The sequence below is a fragment of the Leopardus geoffroyi genome, chromosome A2 (genome assembly GCF_018350155.1).
Source record: "Leopardus geoffroyi isolate Oge1 chromosome A2, O.geoffroyi_Oge1_pat1.0, whole genome shotgun sequence".
Classification (NCBI taxonomy): Eukaryota; Metazoa; Chordata; class Mammalia; order Carnivora; family Felidae; genus Leopardus; species Leopardus geoffroyi.
Genome location: NC_059331.1, coordinates 146,596,430 through 146,614,071, shown reverse-complemented (window position 1 = coordinate 146,614,071; position 17,642 = coordinate 146,596,430). Strand labels below are relative to the sequence as shown.

The following is a 17,642-nucleotide window of genomic DNA, read 5'->3' as shown; positions in this document are numbered from 1 at the left end:
AACGTAACATAGAGAAAATTGCATAGGAGAGTACAGCTTGATGCATTTAACATTTAACAAAATGAACACACTGAGAATCAAAGTTTATAAAATGCTTTTTTTGATATCAAGAAAAGCTTGTTTTCCCACTTTTCTGATTTTACTGAAATAGTTAAGCTTTCTTATTTTCCTTTCCTTTTTTCCCAGGGAGATCTTCATCCTATAACCTCTAATAATTTTTAAAACCCATAAACTTTTGGGGCACCTGGGTGGCGCAGTCGGTTAAGCGTCCGACTTCAGCCAGGTCACGATCTCGCAGTCTGTGAGTTCGAGCCCCGCGTCAGGCTCTGGGCTGATGGCTCAGAGCCTGGAGCCTGTTTCCGATTCTGTGTCTCCCTCTCTCTCTGCCCCTCCCCCGTTCATGCTCTGTCTCTCTCTGTCCCAAAAATAAATAAACGTTAAAACCCATAAACTTTTGTTTTTCTAACAATATTAAGAATAAACCACATATGGAAAGGAAGTTAGCTATTAACAGCATTTACTTCTGTAGAGGGGAATAAAGTGGAGAATAAAGATATAAAGTAGGACCTTTGCTTTTTTAATTTAATCTCTTTCACTGTGAAATATAACACACGTACAGAACACATAGAACTATAAATGTGTAGCTTAACAAATTATCAAAAAGGCAGTATGTAATCATCACCCAGGTCAAACTACTGAATACTGGCAGCACTGAGACACCCCTTACCTGCTTCTTTTGGTCACAACTCCATCCATCCCACCTCCGTCACTTCTGGAGGAAATATATTTCCTGATTTTTATGGAAACTATTAAACTTGCTTTCTTTTAAAGGCTTTATCATACCTAAGTTTGCATTCCTAAACAGTATTGTTTATTTTGGCCTAAATTTGAATTGTATTTTAAAAAAAAATTTTTTTTTAATGTTATTTTTGAGACAGAGAGTGAGGAGGGGAGGGGCAGAGAGAGAGAGAGGGAGACACAGAATGCGAAGCAGGCTCCAGGCTCCGAGCTGTCAGCACAGAGCCTGATGTGGGGCTCAAACCCACAGACCGTGAGATCATGACCTGAGCCGAGGTCGGATGCCTAACCGACTGAGCCACCCAGGTGCCCCTGAATTGTATTTTAATAGAATGATATATAGTATGTATTCTTTCTGGGCTCTTTCTTTCATAACTAAGTTTCTGAGATTCATGCATGTCGTTGGGGTGAATTAGTCTGTTCATCTCCATTGCCAAATAGTATTACTTTGTGTGAATATATACCATGATTTATCCACTCTATGTTGTGTGAATGGAGATTTGGGTTGTTTCAAATTAGTGGTTCTTAATGCTGCTATAAACATTTTTGTACAAGTTTTCAGGTGCACAGGGGTCAATGTTTGTAGGCTATAAATCTAGAAATGTAATTTCTGAGTCATAGTGTAAAACTTTACCTTTACTAGATAAGGCCTAACTGTTTACAAAATAGTTGGTATTGTCAGTCTTTTTAATTTAGCAATTCCTAAAGGTTTGTAGACCTCTTTTCATCATGGTTTTAATATGCATTTGTCTCTGCAGTGCCTAGGTGGCCCAGTGGATCAAGCATCTGACCTCGGCTCAGGTCATGATCTCGCAGTCTGTAAGTTCGAGCCCCGCGTCAGGCTCTGTGCTGACAGCTCTGAGCCTGGAGCCTGCTTTGGATCCTGTGTCTCCCTCTCTCTATGCCCCTCCCCGCTTACACTCTCTTTCTCAAAACTAAACATTGAAAAAATATGCATTTATCTCATTACCTTTTTTTATTTATTGACCAACTGGATTTTTCTTTGGGAAATGCCTGCTCAAGCTTTAATACATTCTTCTATTGAGATGTCTATTTTCTTCTTACTAATCTGTTAAGTTTGTTACATATGCTTGAGATACGGACGTTCACTTTTCACCCTCCTATGTACTTCCGTATTATTTGAGGTTTTTTTTTTTTTTAATTTTTTTTTTTTTCCAACGTTTATTTATTTTTGGGACAGAGAGAGACAGAGCATGAACGGGGAGGGGCAGAGAGAGAGGGAGACACAGAATCGGAAACAGGCTCCAGGCTCTGAGCCATCAGCCCAGAGCCTGACGCGGGGCTCGAACTCACAGACCGCGAGATCGTGACCTGGCTGAAGTCGGACGCTCAACCGACTGCGCCACCCAGGCGCCCCTATTTGAGTTTTAATAAACCCGTATTACACCTGTAAATTCTAAAACAAAAAACCAGATGATCTTAGGCAGTTTCACTTTCTCCTTACCCCCAATTGTTTAAATCACCTGAAATGTCACAGAATGTTATTTATAGGTATATCTATCTATCCATCCACACACACACACACACACACATAAATATGCACACATACACACATTTATATTATCTTGTGTTTTTAGTTACAGAATGTTGTATATATAACATATATACACACACATACATACACATACATGCTATTATCTTGTGTTTTTAGTTACAGAATGTTGTATATACAACATATATACACACACATACATACACATACACACATTTATATTATACTTCTACATTTTTATAAATCTTTTCTTAAAAATCAAACTAGGCTTCATAGCCCCTTTATCTGGACACAACTTTAAGTTTTACTGGTTTCTTTGCACACTGTTGCTTTCTATATCCAAATCTCCCTCTTTCTTGGATTTGTTTTCATTTTACTGGGAGTATCTCTTCAAAGTAATTTTCCAAAAAGGGTGTGTATGGTAAACTTTCAGAATTCTCATTTATTTTGACCCCCACATAAACATTAGTGAGGCTGGGTGCAGAGTTCTGTTCAAAATAATTTTCTCTTAGAACACTGAAGCTACTTCTCTTCAAGCAAATCATGTTGCAGGTGAGAAATCCAACACCAGTCTTTCTATGTAAACTATTTTCTGTCTCCGGAATCATAAGGAGTTCACCCATGTACAGATAGAAGCTTTTGTTTGTGTTCTTCCTGCTTGTTCCTTGGTGGCCCCTTCATAGCCTCTTCATTTTAGGGAAATATTCTCCATTTCTTTATTTTCTCCCTTCCATTGTCTGATCTTTCCTTCTGTAACTCTACAAAATGAATATTGACCACTTAGATTTGTCCCGACAGTATGAGTTTCTCTCATGTTATTTTCTCTTTTGGTCTTCTTGCCTTATGGTCTCTACATTTCCTCTTTTATTTTTGTAAAAATTGGTCTTAAGACTATTATTGACCACTCCAACTGCATTTTTATTTCAGCAATCGAGACTTCAACACAGAGGTGCCTGAGTGGCTCAGTCAGGTAAGTGGCCAACTCTTGATTTCAGCTCAGGTCATGATCTCATGGTTCGTGAGATGGAGCCTCGTGTCAGGCTCTGTGCTGACAGAGAGTAGAGCCTGCTTGGGATTTTCTTTCTCCCTCTTTCTGCCCCATGCTTGCATGTGCTTGTTCTCTCTCTCTCTCTCTCTCTCAAAATAAATAAATATAAACACTTTTAAAAAAGACTTCAACACAGAACTAATTCTTTAATCATTCCTTTTTCTCACGGCAGTTGGTTTTTAATTTATGGGCCCAATTCACTCTTGATTCTGAGGAAACCTCCTATGATCAGAACTTCCTAAAGTTCCATTCCGCTTCCTCATTATCTCTGTTTTTCCCACGTCAGCTATTTGTTCATCTTAGTCATCCTCTTTCAAGTTTAGTCTCCTGCAAATGTCTGATGGGCCTGGATCACCTATTTATGTTAGTAAGTGAAGGACTCCATGGGTTAGTAACTGTAAGAGGCATGGGTTTCCTCAACAGTTGTATCACTCTGTCTCCAAGACTCCAAGTGAGAGGTCTCTTTCACTGTGGGTCTCTGCAGGTAAGTGGTACAGTGGAGGTACACTGACAGACAGGTTTCCCTTTCGAAAGAAGCTGAGAAAAGGTAAGCAGTTTTGCCTTAGGATTGCCAGAATAAGGCCGTATTTTGACGGTAGGGTCCTTTAATGTACGTCAATCCCGGATTGAGTTCCCTTTCTTTTCCTGCTCCTGTTCCACCCTCCTCGCCCATCTATTGTGGAGGCACACTACCTAAAGCTCTGCTTTGTGCTCCCATTCTCTCTCCAGTCCAAGTCCATGGGAACAGGGCCTGCTCAACCATCCCCAAAGCAAATCCCCTAACTCCACCCGAAGAGCTGTTCTCGTAGCTTTATCCTAGGAACGAAAGCTGTTGTCAGAGCTCTGTCTATAGAGAGACGGAAGAAGGGAAGTAACTGTTTTGGAGGAAGTCCCTTAGTTATTTGCCTTGATGTTCCATTTTTCCTAAACCTGCTCCCTACTGCCACACTTGCAGACTCTAGGCTTGGAGTTTCAGTAAAGAGGCCCTATGGAGAATTCTCTGACTTCAGCATGCAGCCGGAGCACCTATTTTGAGTTCCATGTTCCTGTTTTGGTTTCTCAATCAATAAAATTCCAACTGCTTTCTATTACCTTGAAATTCCTTAGACTTTCTGGTATCATCAAATAATAATGAAAGCAGCTAACATTAATTCAACATTGGCTAAATATAAAAACTCCAAGTACTTTGCACACATTACCTCTCTCGGTCCTCACAATAACTCTAGAAGGTAGGTACTGCTATCATCATCCTTATTTTACAGATGAGGAAATTGAGGACAAAAAAAAAAAAAAAGAGTAAGGAACTTGCCCAAAGGCACACAGTTGGTAAATGGTAGAGCCTGGATTCAGACATAGATCATTTGGATTCAAAGCCTTTCTTTTCTACAATCACGATTTATTAGTTTTCTTCGATTTATTAGTTTTCTTATGTCTGTTTTGTCTTTTGCAATGATATCTAAGAAGTATGGAAAGATAAATGGGTATGTTTAGGCCATCATTTTGTAATGGAAACCCATTGTTTTTATTACACCAATATTGTTTTCACACCACACTTTTAATTGGTAGAAATATCTTTCAGAGAAAATGCAGGTTCTAGAGAAGGAATCCAGTGACAGAAAACGAGCCCTTTGAAACTGTTAAATCAGAATCAACAGAGGTAATGCATAGGATTCCCAAAATGAAAGACTTAAAAGTGGCAACTTCAAAAGCATAGATTTTTTTTTAATCTAAGAAAACGATAAACGACAGCATTTTTGTGTTCTCAACAACTCTAGTTTACTGCCACATCACCAGAGAGAAGTTGAGAACATACGAAAATTTTAGTCCCATCCTATTTATTCCCTGACAGTGGCCTTAATAATTCAATTCAACTGAAATACATATGATATGCCTACCACTTGCACTGTGCTACAAACTGGAGACAGAGAAATGTCAGGCACTGTCCCACCATCCCTGCCCTTGCAGAGCTTACAGTCTAACGGCAGGCACGGACAAGGAAACTGATGACTGTAATTCAGTGTGATAAGTGCTATGACACAGGCAGGTACACCGAGGGTGCCATCGGGGCAGAGACAGGCCTTCCCAGGAACTTCCCTGGAAATAACTCTTAACCTGAGGGCTCAAGGATACATTATTATTGGTTTGGGGAGATTAAACTGAATGTATCATCCTCTCTTCAAATCTGCCCCACTCTCCACCCATTTAACATGGGTAAAGAGCACAAAGGTCCACACAGAAAGCTCCTCCTCTTCAATATTAGTTGAATCAAGTGTCATCAAATTCTACTTCCTTATATTTCAAATCAACTCCCTACTCTCTACTCCTAGTACAACTACCTTCACTGCAGTCTCCATCGTTTCTCACCCCAATAACTGTAATAACCTTGTAATTAATCTTTCAGTTAAATATCTTCACTGGTTAAAAACACAAAATGAGGGGCGCCTGGGTGGCTCAGTCGGTTAAGCGTCCGACTTCAGCTCAGGTCACGATCTCGCGGTCCGTGGGTTCGAGCCCCGCGTCCGGCTCTGGGCTGATGGCTCGGAGCCTGGAGCCTGCTTCCGATTCTGTGTCTCCCTCTCTCTCTGCCCCTCCCCTGTTCATGCTCTGTCTCAAAAATAAAAATAAAAGGTTAAAAAAAAAAATTTTTTTTTAAAACACAAAATGATTCTGAAAACTTCCCTTGGGTTGTACCCCACTTGATCTGGACCTTCTCCAGCTTCTTCTCTCCTTACTCCTTCCCCCTATGCTGAACCCCCTACGGTTCTCTGGAGACTATGCTCTGTTTTGCCTAACTGCCTTTCCTTAAGCTATGTGGTCCCCATGATTTGAGATGTTCTCCCTTGCTAACCCTCCCTTGCTAACTAACACCTACTCAGCGTTTAAGTACATCTCTTCTGAAAAGTCATCCTGATGGCCACTCCTCTGTCTGTGCTCCCCACAAGCTGAGTCAGGAGCCTCTTCTGTGCAATCCCATACCATGCTACCTCACCAGGACACTTATCACAAAGAATTACACTCAAATTATTTTCTGTAATTGTTTATCTGATTCTCTGTTATTTAGATACTGAGCTGATACACTGCCTGCTACACAGGAGGCAATCAAGAAATACTAAAAGAATGAAAGAATGAACGAACGAACGGAGAGAGTTAAGTCTGTGAAAGCTGATGAGAGAACCAAAGGAGATAATGGAGAGAAGGACAGAACGCTGGAGAAATGCCCACCTGTAGTGGGTAGGAAGAAAGAAGCTAGTGAAGGAAACAGAATGAACAATCAAAGAGAAGAAAACATCTAGGATTGTACAGGAAAGTAACCCAAAAGAAGAGAAATATTTAAGAAGGTGCAGGTGGTCAACAGCATCAAACACTACAAACAGGTCAAAGAAAGCGAGAACTAAGACAAGACCACTGATTTAGAGGCAGTCACTGGTGACTGATGATGGTGATGCTGGTTTTACTCCCACCTCCCTCTCAGCACAGGCAGAGGCCATCTTCCTAGGCCATTTATTGTTGGAGGCAATTTAGGGCTTCCAAAAGAACCAAAGATATGCAACTTACCTGTACTAATCTCTTTTTTCCATGACTGAAGAATTGAAAAACAGAATATTCAAAAGGAAATAAAATCTCACCATCCAGATATAATGTTGGTTCAGTTTCCTTTGTTTTTTTTATGTTTATATTTGTACAAAATTGTATTATATTAAATTCTATATCCTAATTAAACAATTTCTTAATTGTACTTAAATTTAGTCAGCCCAAGTTAGCCTTCTCATTGTAAATCAATAAATTGGCATTTTAACTTATAAATAGAAAAAAGAAAAAAATGTTATAGAATTAGATGTGCCACTTGTTTGGCCACATATGCAAAAATGGTTTTGTCATATAATATTAGAATTATCTCTTAGTCTGTATCAGTAAAATCATTATTCATTCTAAAAGGGAGCATAACACCCTAAGTATCTTATTTTGACCATTAAGTCTAGATTTCCTTCTTTCCATGCTGTGGAACATGGCTGTTAAAAATAGATTAGGTACTAGATATAGAAACATCTATAGCAGCTGCAGGATTTTTTTTTTTTTTGTAATAATCTTCAGTCAAAATTAGATATACTGGCTTATAAATCATTTAATAAAGTCTAAATCATCACATTAAGTATGCTTGTCTGACAATTTGCTGTATCTAGAAAAACAGTGTGAACCAGTTTTCAACCCTCTTCTGAGATTCTTTTTCAGTATGGAATATGTTCTGGTAGAAAAAATAAGAACTAGAAGGAATGCAACACTTCTAAAAGTAAGAATTACTAGGTCAAAGGATGTCAACATTTTTAAGGTTTTTTATATCATATAGACAAACTGAATCCAGATAGGCTGTGTTAACTTTACACTTCCCTCAATATATGAGCTTCACGTCCCCATACTTTTGCCAACACTGGGCATTCTTATTTTTAGCCTTTAGCCAACCTCATACGTGAAAATGAGATTTTATTATTTTAATTATCATGTTTATGTAACAATAGTGAAAATAAGTATTTGTTCATATTTACTGATGCTTCCTTTTTCTGAATTGATTATTCATGTTCTTTTATCTATTTTTCTAGTGGGCATTTGCTTTTAAACTATTGATTCATAAGAGCTCTTTATATATTCATGGTAGTAACCATTTGTTACAAATATTTCCCCCTTTTAATTTATCTTGTTATTTATGGTTTTTGACATAGAGGTTTTTAATTTTTATACTGTCACATCAGTTAATCTTTATTTATTCCTCAGATGATATTTAGAAAGTTCTTTCCCACGCCCATATTTTATAGATTATTCACTCAAAGTTCTCTCTCATATGGCTACAGTGGAATAATACTGATATCAGTTAGATGATTTATTTCTACCATCTAGTACACATTAAGTGTTTCTAACTCCCTAAAACTTACAATTCCAACGCCAACAGTGGTCAATATGAGACACAGGTTTAAAATTAAGTTCTAGACTTTTCTTACTCCAATTTTAGCTGTTTAGACAATTTTTAAAAACCAGAGTTTTGACTTTAGAAAATTCAAAGTTCCCTTTAACCCATATGAAGCACAGATCTCTTGCTAGTTATCACCCACCTCTCAAAAACCTGTTAGGGATCCTTATGATGGGACAGGACTGAATGAAGCGCCTCCTAACTGGGTCCCATCGTATTTTCTTCTTACCTGTTACCACAATCATCAGCAATAAGTCAGACACATACAACACATGGCAAATAATACATAGTTACTGTAGTTATAAAGACAGAAAAACAGGAAACAAAACAATACTTGAATACAGAAAGAAGTGATGTAAAGTAGCATTTAACCCTGTTTTGGAAGTCAAAACAAAATTAAATTAATATACAAGCAGTGATGAAGGTATTCAACTCACCCCCAAAGAATGCAAACAATATGTGCACCATTTTTCAGAATTCTGGTTCAACAGAACATGCATTCAATAATCACCAATGCCATCTTGTGGCAAAAATTCACCAGTAGCTTTACAAACAAATTAGAAATTATGACATTTTAAAAAATCAGTGAATGTCAAAAAGGAGCACTGACTAAAATTAATTCGGCATAATGCAGGCTCCTGTTCTCTTCCGGGTTTGGTATTCTTTTATCGGTTATGTGGTTAAGAGGATAAAGCAATGGGCACCATTCTTTGAATATGAAATAAGCAGATCTTGCTATAATTAAAATGTCATGGTGACAACCAAATAAAGCAAACATTTAATATCTTGGCACTTCCACTGGGAGAGAGAAAAAAGGAAATTCATCTGCCTTCCAAGGAAGCAAACCAGTTCCATATTAACCCCAATTAAAGCTTGTTTTCTTGTAATATAGTAGAGAAATACAAAGCATTATTGAACTGTTAAAGGAATAATTTTGTCTCTTTCCAAAGTTTTGATAGCTCCCAAAGATGGCTTTTATTGGCAATACAAAAAGTTACCATTTGTATAGAGTTTAAAGTTTATAAAGAGCTTCCACGCATGTTACCTCATTTGATCCTCACAACAATCCTGTACGGCTTCAACAGTTATTTCATGAAGCATCTGCTATGCCTTGAGCCCTCGGCCAGGCTCTAGCGTAGCGCAAGGATATGTCCCCTACCCTCAACAGCTCTTGGTCTTATGAGGAAGGCAGATGTCTAAACAAACAATTACATTACAGTGAAGTAACTGCCATAACAGTGGCCGTAAAGACATTTTGAGAAAGATGTTATCATCTTAATTTTACAAGCCAGGTAGCAAAGCGACTTAATGCCTCACCCAGGATCCAAGCTCAGCCTGACTTTAAAACCTGCCTTCCTTCCACTACACCACACTTCCCTGTCTCATATTCATTAGAAAGCGTATAGGTTTTGGGTTTGGCAGTTGCAAATATACTTAGATGTTCGTCAGCAAGGTACTGGTACACAAATCCTGTGCGATGAAAAGGCATTACTGGTGCGTGCGTTATGCACGTCATACTGTGGAGTAGACAGACTCCTTGGCAAGGCGAAGAATTCTTTGTTTTGCAAAAAGGGTTATCTTTTAACTGTCTAAGTCTTTTAAATCAGCAATGCCCAGATCTTGGTCTACAGACCACTGCTAGGCTAAGGTGAAGATTCACCAGTCCAAAACAAAATGAGAAAAAAGCGGACAAGGTAGGGATTTTTTTTTTTTAAAGGAAAATGTTCCATTTAAGTAAATGGCCTGTCCTTTTTTCAGAGATTAGAAATTTTTTTTGATCAAATATGCTTCATTTTATGAGATGAAGGTTAGAGGAAATGGTTAGTTGGTTTTGATTGAATTATTCTTTCTTAGAAAAACAGAAAATGTTCAAGTCTATGTGTATCCCCAAAATATACATATACATATACATATATATATGCATATATATGTATGTATGTGTATATACATATATAGGTGTATATATATATATTTTTTTTTAATAACAAATTTATGACATCCAAAAGTCTGGAGAATCACAGGTTAAATCAGTACAATTTTTGTTGATGACTCATAAGTCCAACATTATAAACCACACTGTCAAAGGATACATAAGATGTATAAGAAACTTCCCTTGCCCTCAAGAAGCTTATATTCTAATTAGGGAGACAAGACAGACACATAAAACAATTAGATAGCAATACAAGACAGAGTATAACAAGTGATTAGCTTAAAATTTGACATTTTTATGTATCAAAAGTGTTAAAATGTACATACCCTTTGACCCAGCTATTCCACTTCTAGGAATTTATTCCTAAAGAAACAATCACAGATGCATGGAAAGATGTATGGATAAAGATACTCACTATGATACTATTCATAATGGCAAAAAATTAGAAACACTTTCAATGTCCAATGATAGGGGGATGGTTAAGTAAGTATGCTAAATAAACATACTTAAATATGTTCATATTTCACACACCACTAAAAAGTATATACAAGAATATTTACTAACATGGGAAAACATTCACAATATATTGCAAACAAAAAAAATGCAAGTACAAAATAGTACTAGAGTCTGATACCATATTAGTAAAGAAAAAAGTGCTTGTATAGATTCACGAAAAATACAGGAAGGATGTACATCAAATTTTAATTGTGGTTAACTTTGTGTGGTTATTATGAATGATTTTTGGATTTTTCTCCTTAATGCTGGTCTTTATTTTCCAAGCTTTCCCATTGAGTAGGCATTACTTTTGGACTGGAAGAAAAATAATACCATATTACTTTAATTTATTTATGCTATGTTAAAAAAAATACTGTAAAGAAACATACCAAAGCATTAACAGTGGTTATGATTAGGGTTGAGGGTTATCATCTCTTTTATATTATCCAAATTTCTAGGACATATTTTATAATGGAAAAACACAAGCAAATTTAGAATGACACTGAGGGAATAACATTGAAAATGACTGAATCAAAGTTATAATAAAAAATGCTTTTGATGTTTTCTCAGAGCTCTGCCAAACATCTTTGGCCTCACTCAGCCACCAACATGAAGTCTGTCATAGGCATAAGCTAATGTTGAGGTTATTCACACAAGGTAGGCACTGACTTCAGAACCCACGTTTTCTTCCTTCACCCAAAGATCAGAAAAAGAGAGAAACCAGCAATAGAGCAAATATATGCCGTTCCAAATTCATATAGATATGTTCCTGGTCTGAAGTTTTGCTCGTTAAAGCTTTCATTTGTATAAATTCAGACTGCCAATCTTCATTCGTGATTGCTTCTACTCTTCAAAACAAAAACAAAAAGGATAATTTCTTCAATGATTTCATCAGTATTTTATTTTTGCTGATTTTTGTTATTTTTTTAAAGTAATCTCTTCACCCAACATGGAGCTCAAACTCACCACCTCAAGATCAAGAGTCACATGCTCTACCGACTGAGCTAGCCAGGCACCCCTATTTTTTGCTTTTAAATGTTTTCTTTTTATTAAATTTATTTCATTATAAAAATGACATAGTCATTGACTGAAACAGGCTATTAGGCCAAGCACATTCTCCTTTCTCCAAAGCCCAGCAAATAACACAAAAGCCATTTTTTTTTGTTATTATATGAAATTTATTGTCAAATTGGTTTCCATACAACACCCAGTGCTCATCCCAAAAGGTGCCCTCCTCAATACCCATCACCCACCCTCTCCTCCCTCCCACCCCCCATCAACCCTCAGTTTGTTCTCAGTTTTTAACAGTCTCTTATGCTTACACAAAAGCCATTTTAAATTTTTTTTAATTTTTAAATTTTTTACAAATCCATAATCAAAAGAAAGCAAGAAATGTCTTCGGTGGACTAACACTATCGGGAATCACTGCAACGTGAGAAACATAGTCCGATACACCCAGAGGAGAGGGCTACTGCAAGTGGTCAGAGCAGACCTCACAGTAAATGAAGCCCAGAGGTGGAAAACAGCAGGAAGAAGTGACACAATTTACAGAATTTACAGGTTGGGGGCCAGCACAGAAGTTACAAAGCAGATCAGCCTCTCCCGCTCATTTACCTCTTTGGGTCAACCATTACAGAACAGAGGTATTTGCTCCAGAGGGAAACGGTGGCATCAAAGGACAGGTGTCCCTCCCCTCCCCAGGTAGGAACAATGACTATAAACACCAATCAGAGAGACAGGACAGAGCCCTGGGTGGATACTAACTCCCAGGTCGAAGAGGGGACGCTCACCCTGAAGAAGACCCTGCCAATGGCGGCTCCATCCTACTTCACATTTCCTCTCTCCCCACAACCATTAAAGATCTGCTGCAGTAACAGATGTAATATTCACAGGAAGGCTAACTAGGACTCTCAAATAAAGATGAATAAGCAAAAACCCAAGACTCAGACATGAAAAAGACTCAGGCATGAATGTGACAAACAGAGGAACTCAGACTAAAGAAAGAGAGTTAACAAGTTAAATAGAGTAAGACCTTACATCAAGTATAATTGATATCCTCAGAGATATGCAAAGTAATAATACATTTATTAAAAAAAAATCAATTGGAACTCTCAGAAATTAAATTTTGATCACCAAACTAAAAAACCTAGGAACTGAAAAGACACAGTTAAACAGCAAACTAAATTAGTACAATGAAAGATGGAGCCAAGAAATTCACCAGAATATAGTATAGAAGGAAAAAGAAGTAGAAAGTATTTTCAAAAGTTAAGATATAAAAGAGAACTGAGCAATCGCTACCAAAATTCCAACTGCCCTTTTTCCAGAAATGGACAAGCTAACTGTAAACTTCATATTGAAATGTAAGAAACCCAGAAAACCAAAGCAATCTTGAGAAAGAACTAAATTAGAAGACTCACACTTCCTGACTTCAAAACTTACTACAAAAATACCGTATTCAAAACAACTTAGTACTAGCATAGGATGGACATAGAGATCAATGGAATAGAATTGAAAGTCCACAAGTAAACCCGTACATCTATGGTCAACTGACTTTTGACGAAGGTGACAAGACCACTCAATGGGGAAGAACAGTCTTTTCAACAGATGGTCCAGAATTCTATATCTATTCAAACTCTCAATTGTGAGAGTGAAATTAAGACATTTTTTTAATGTACTAGGAAACAAAAATTTTGCTTCTTTCAGACTTCTGGCAAAAGAATTACTCAAAGATATATACTTGGGGCACCTGGGCAGCTCAGTTGGTTAAGTGTCCAACTCTTGATTTTGGTTCAAGGTCATGATCTCACGCTCCATGAGACTGAGCCCTGTGTTGGGCTTAGCATGTAGTACAAAGCCTACTTGGGATCCTCCCTCTCTCAAATAAATAAACTTAAAAACTTTACTTGGAGCTAAAAAAAATTAATCCAAAAACAACAAACAAGGTACAAGAAAAGAGTAAGAGGAGAAACCAGTAAGATCTTGAAGTTAAGTGCTGATTGGGAAAAGAACAAAACACAAAAGTTTACTAATATTCAAAACTCCAATCTTAGATGATATTGACAGGAATCACTGTGAGGGTAAGAAGGGGGTTGAGAGAAGGGAAAGCAGAAGAATAAAGTCTTTGCCTTGTTTAGAAGAAAGATGCAGAAAGTGATTAATACAGATATTGATAGAAAAACACAAATTTAGGTACTGTGCAAAAAAATTAGTAGGAGTACTAGATGGCTTCACTCCGAACATTTAAGGAAGATATATAACACCCATCTTACACAAATGCTGTCAGAGAATAGAGAAACTCACTTAGGAGACTAATAGAACCTTGATATCAAAATCTGATAAAAACATTAAAAGTAATTACAGGTCAAAATCCCTTATAAACAGGCACAAAAATTCCAAACAAAATATTACCAAATAAAATCAAAGCTATATAAAAGGATAATACATCATGATCAAGTAAAATTTCTTCCAAGAATGTAAGACTGATTTAACATTAAAAAATCAGTATAATTCGCTATATTAACAAAGTAAGGAGAAAAACCACAACATCATTTCAATCAGTGCAAAAAAACCTTTGGATAAAATACCAAACTGCAAAAAAAAAAAGAAACTTAAGCTCACACAAAAACCTGTACACAAATGTTCATAGTAGCTTCATCAATAATAGCCCAAACCTGGAAACAACCTTCCAATGAATGAGTAATTTAACTGTGGTACATCCATACCATGGCATAAGGCTCAGTATTAATGAACTACTGATACGTGTAACAACTTAGATGGCTCCCAAGGGAATTGTGCTGAATGAAAAAAGCCAATGCCAAAAGTCAATGCCAAAAAGTCAATGCCAAAACTGTAGGACTCCATTTATATAACGTTCTTAAAGTGACAAAATTATAGAGATGGAGAACAGATTAGTGGTTGTCAGGAGCTTACCAGGGGAGATGGCTGTGATACGAGGGTAACATGAAGAGTCACTGTGATGGATCTGTTCTATATCCTGACTAGGTGGTCACACAAATCTACACATGTGATAAAACTGCCTAGAACTCAATACAAACACACACACAAATGAACGCATGCAAAACTAATAACATCAAAGTAAGGTCAAACAAGCAGTATCAATGTTGACTTCCTGGTTGTGTTATTACACAATAGTAACAAAATGTTATCATTTGGGGAAACTAAATGAAGGGTGTATGGAGCATTCCATATTCTTTCTTACAGTTGCATGTAAATCTACAATATCTCAAAGGAAAAAGGATTAAAAACATGACAAAAACTGATTACGTTGATATGGGGCAGACTGCATTCAAAATGCTATGTCTGAAACAATTATAAATATTTTAATAAACCAAACTATTTAACATGATCTAAGAATTCTGATTTAGGTGGCTATGCCATGTGGCATGATCCTATTGCTTTATACAATTCAGTGTCTATAAAGAATTTCAGAAGAGAAGCAAATTAATACTGTATTCAGAATCACTGCACAGTTGTGTAGGTTGCACACTGCACAAGAGCTCCAGGCCAAGTGGCTAAGTGAGGCTAAAATCCAGCCAACACTCTACTCCCCGGTGTACTAACAGGACTATGCTTACCTGGAAAAGGCTTTATTTATTTATTTATTTGTTTGTTTGTTTATTTATTTATTTATTTTAAGATACTTATTTTGAGAGAGAGAGAGAAAGTGCATGAGTGGAGGAGGGGGGAGACAGAGGGAGAGACGGAGAGAGGGGGAGGGGGGAGAGAGAGAGAGAGAGAGAGAGAGAGAGAATTCAAGCAAGCTCCATGCTCAGCCTAGAGGCCGATGCGGGGCTCAATCCCATGATCCTGGGATCAGGACCCGAGCCAAAATCAAGACTCGCAACTAAATAAGCCACCCAGGTACCCCTATTTTTTTAAGTATACACTCAACGTGGGACTTGAACTCACAACCCCAAAATCAAGACTCACATGCTCAACTGACTAAGCCAGCCAGGCACCCCTGGAAGAGGCATTTTTAAGTACTTTGCATAACAGCACACTTTGGGCTGGCAGTGACCATTTTTTTAAGTAAATGACTTTCTTTTACACTTAGAATTAACATTTATCCAGTGTCTACTCTACTCCTAGCAGTTAAATACACTCATTTTTTTTAAATTTTTTTTTCAATGTTTATTTATTTTTGGGACAGAGAGAGACAGAGCATGAACAGGGGAGGGGCAGAGAGAGAGGGAGACACAGAATCGGAAACAGGCTCCAGGCTCTGAGCCATCAGGCCAGAGCCTGACGTGGGGCTCGAACTCACGGACTGCGAGATCGTGACCTGGCTGAAGTCGGACGCTTAACCAACTGCGCCACCCAGGCGCCCAAATACACTCATTTTTAAGTTTCTGTCTTTTGCCTCTCAAAGCAAGAAGATCTGAACCCATAATCTTAATTCTGTTGTGTTAGTTGAATACAGGGTATTCTTTTGGAGGCTTTGGATCGGTCTCAAATCCTTTTGGAAACAAAGAGGTATGTAAATCAACACAAACTAAAATATAAATTGGAGTGCTATATTGTACTGTGTTATGGCTTAGTCATGGCAGCATTTTACATATACATGTTTGTGTGTGTGTGTATGTGTATCAAAACAACTGAATTCCCTTTAATAACAATACTGTTCCAGGACTCATTTAATCCTCACCACATCTGTATGAGACAGATACTATTATGATTCCCAACTTACAAAGGAGGAAACCAAGGCATAGAGAAATTAAGCAATTTTCCCAAGGTCACTTAGCTAGGCAAATGAAAAATCTGGGATTCAAACCCATGCAGTTTAGATCCAAATCACTCTTAACGACTCTATAATAATGCTCTTAGTCACAATTCAATTCAGCACCTAAGAAATGTGTCTAATAGAGGCATTTGCTAAATACTTGTTGAACAAACAAATGAACAAATGAAAGAACATTAAGGCAAGGACTCTCAACTAAAGGTACATTCTCCCAACCCCTCCAAAGAAGTTGTTCTCCTCTCCCAAGAGTCTGGTGTTACCCGCACCGCCTCCCCCCCATATACCATCATATTGCCACCCTTATTAAAATAAAAGCCATAGGGGCGCCTGGGTGGCGCAGTCGGTTAAGCGTCCGACTTCAGCCAGGTCACGATCTCGTGGTCCGTGAGTTCGAGCCCCGCGTCGGGCTCTGGGCTGATGGCTCAGAGCCTGGAGCCTGTTTCCGATTCTGTGTCTCCCTCTCTCTCTGCCCCTCCCCCGTTCATGCTCTGTCTCTCTCTGTCCCAAAAATAAATAAACGTTGAAAAAAAAAATTTTTTTTAATAAAAAAAATAAAATAAAATAAAAGCCATAGTAAGTCATTGTAATGAATGAAATAACTGTAGTGTTTCTCATCCCTTAGGCTTTTAGGAAGCAAGAAGCCTGCACTCTGGTTCAAGGGCCTTCAAGCTAGGGGTAAGCAGCTATTGACTACTTACACGCTTCTACTGTCCTTCCCTAATACATACACAGGAAATGTATCTTTAGGAAGTTACAATATTGAGGCAAAAGCAGCTGTATACCCCCCAGATACCAGATATGTTATATCATCTGTCTTCAACTACACCATTTACTTATTTACCTACTTATAAAAAACATTCTATTTTCAGATATATCTCTGTTTATAAGCTAACTCAGGTACTTTTGACACTAAGAGAGGGATAAATGGTAAATGAATGAAAATTGCTGGTTCTTGCCATCTCTGTTGCTTGTCATTGCTGTTTATTAAAACATGTTCATTTCCCCTGCTGTGCTGCATTTTTCTGTTTTCTTTCACATTAGTCTCTTGTCTCTTCTGACTTTACTCCTCTGACATTTGTTGCAAAAAGTAGGTCTATCATGCACAGACTTCTAGAAAAGTGAAGTAATCATAGCACACTG

At 37.6% G+C, this 17,642-nt stretch overlaps 1 protein-coding gene across 3 annotated transcripts in view; it reads right to left on the bottom strand.

Moving 5' to 3' along the window:
- The window catches only part of KLHDC10 (kelch domain containing 10), a 72,774-nt gene that overhangs the window by 33,207 nt on the left and 21,925 nt on the right, over positions 1-17,642 (bottom strand). For all 3 annotated transcript variants that reach the window (XM_045495632.1, XM_045495631.1, XM_045495633.1), the window contains exon 2: positions 8,462-8,548. In XM_045495632.1, the coding sequence (XP_045351588.1) occupies positions 8,462-8,548 (87 nt within the window). The remainder of the gene's footprint in view (positions 1-8,461; positions 8,549-17,642) is intronic.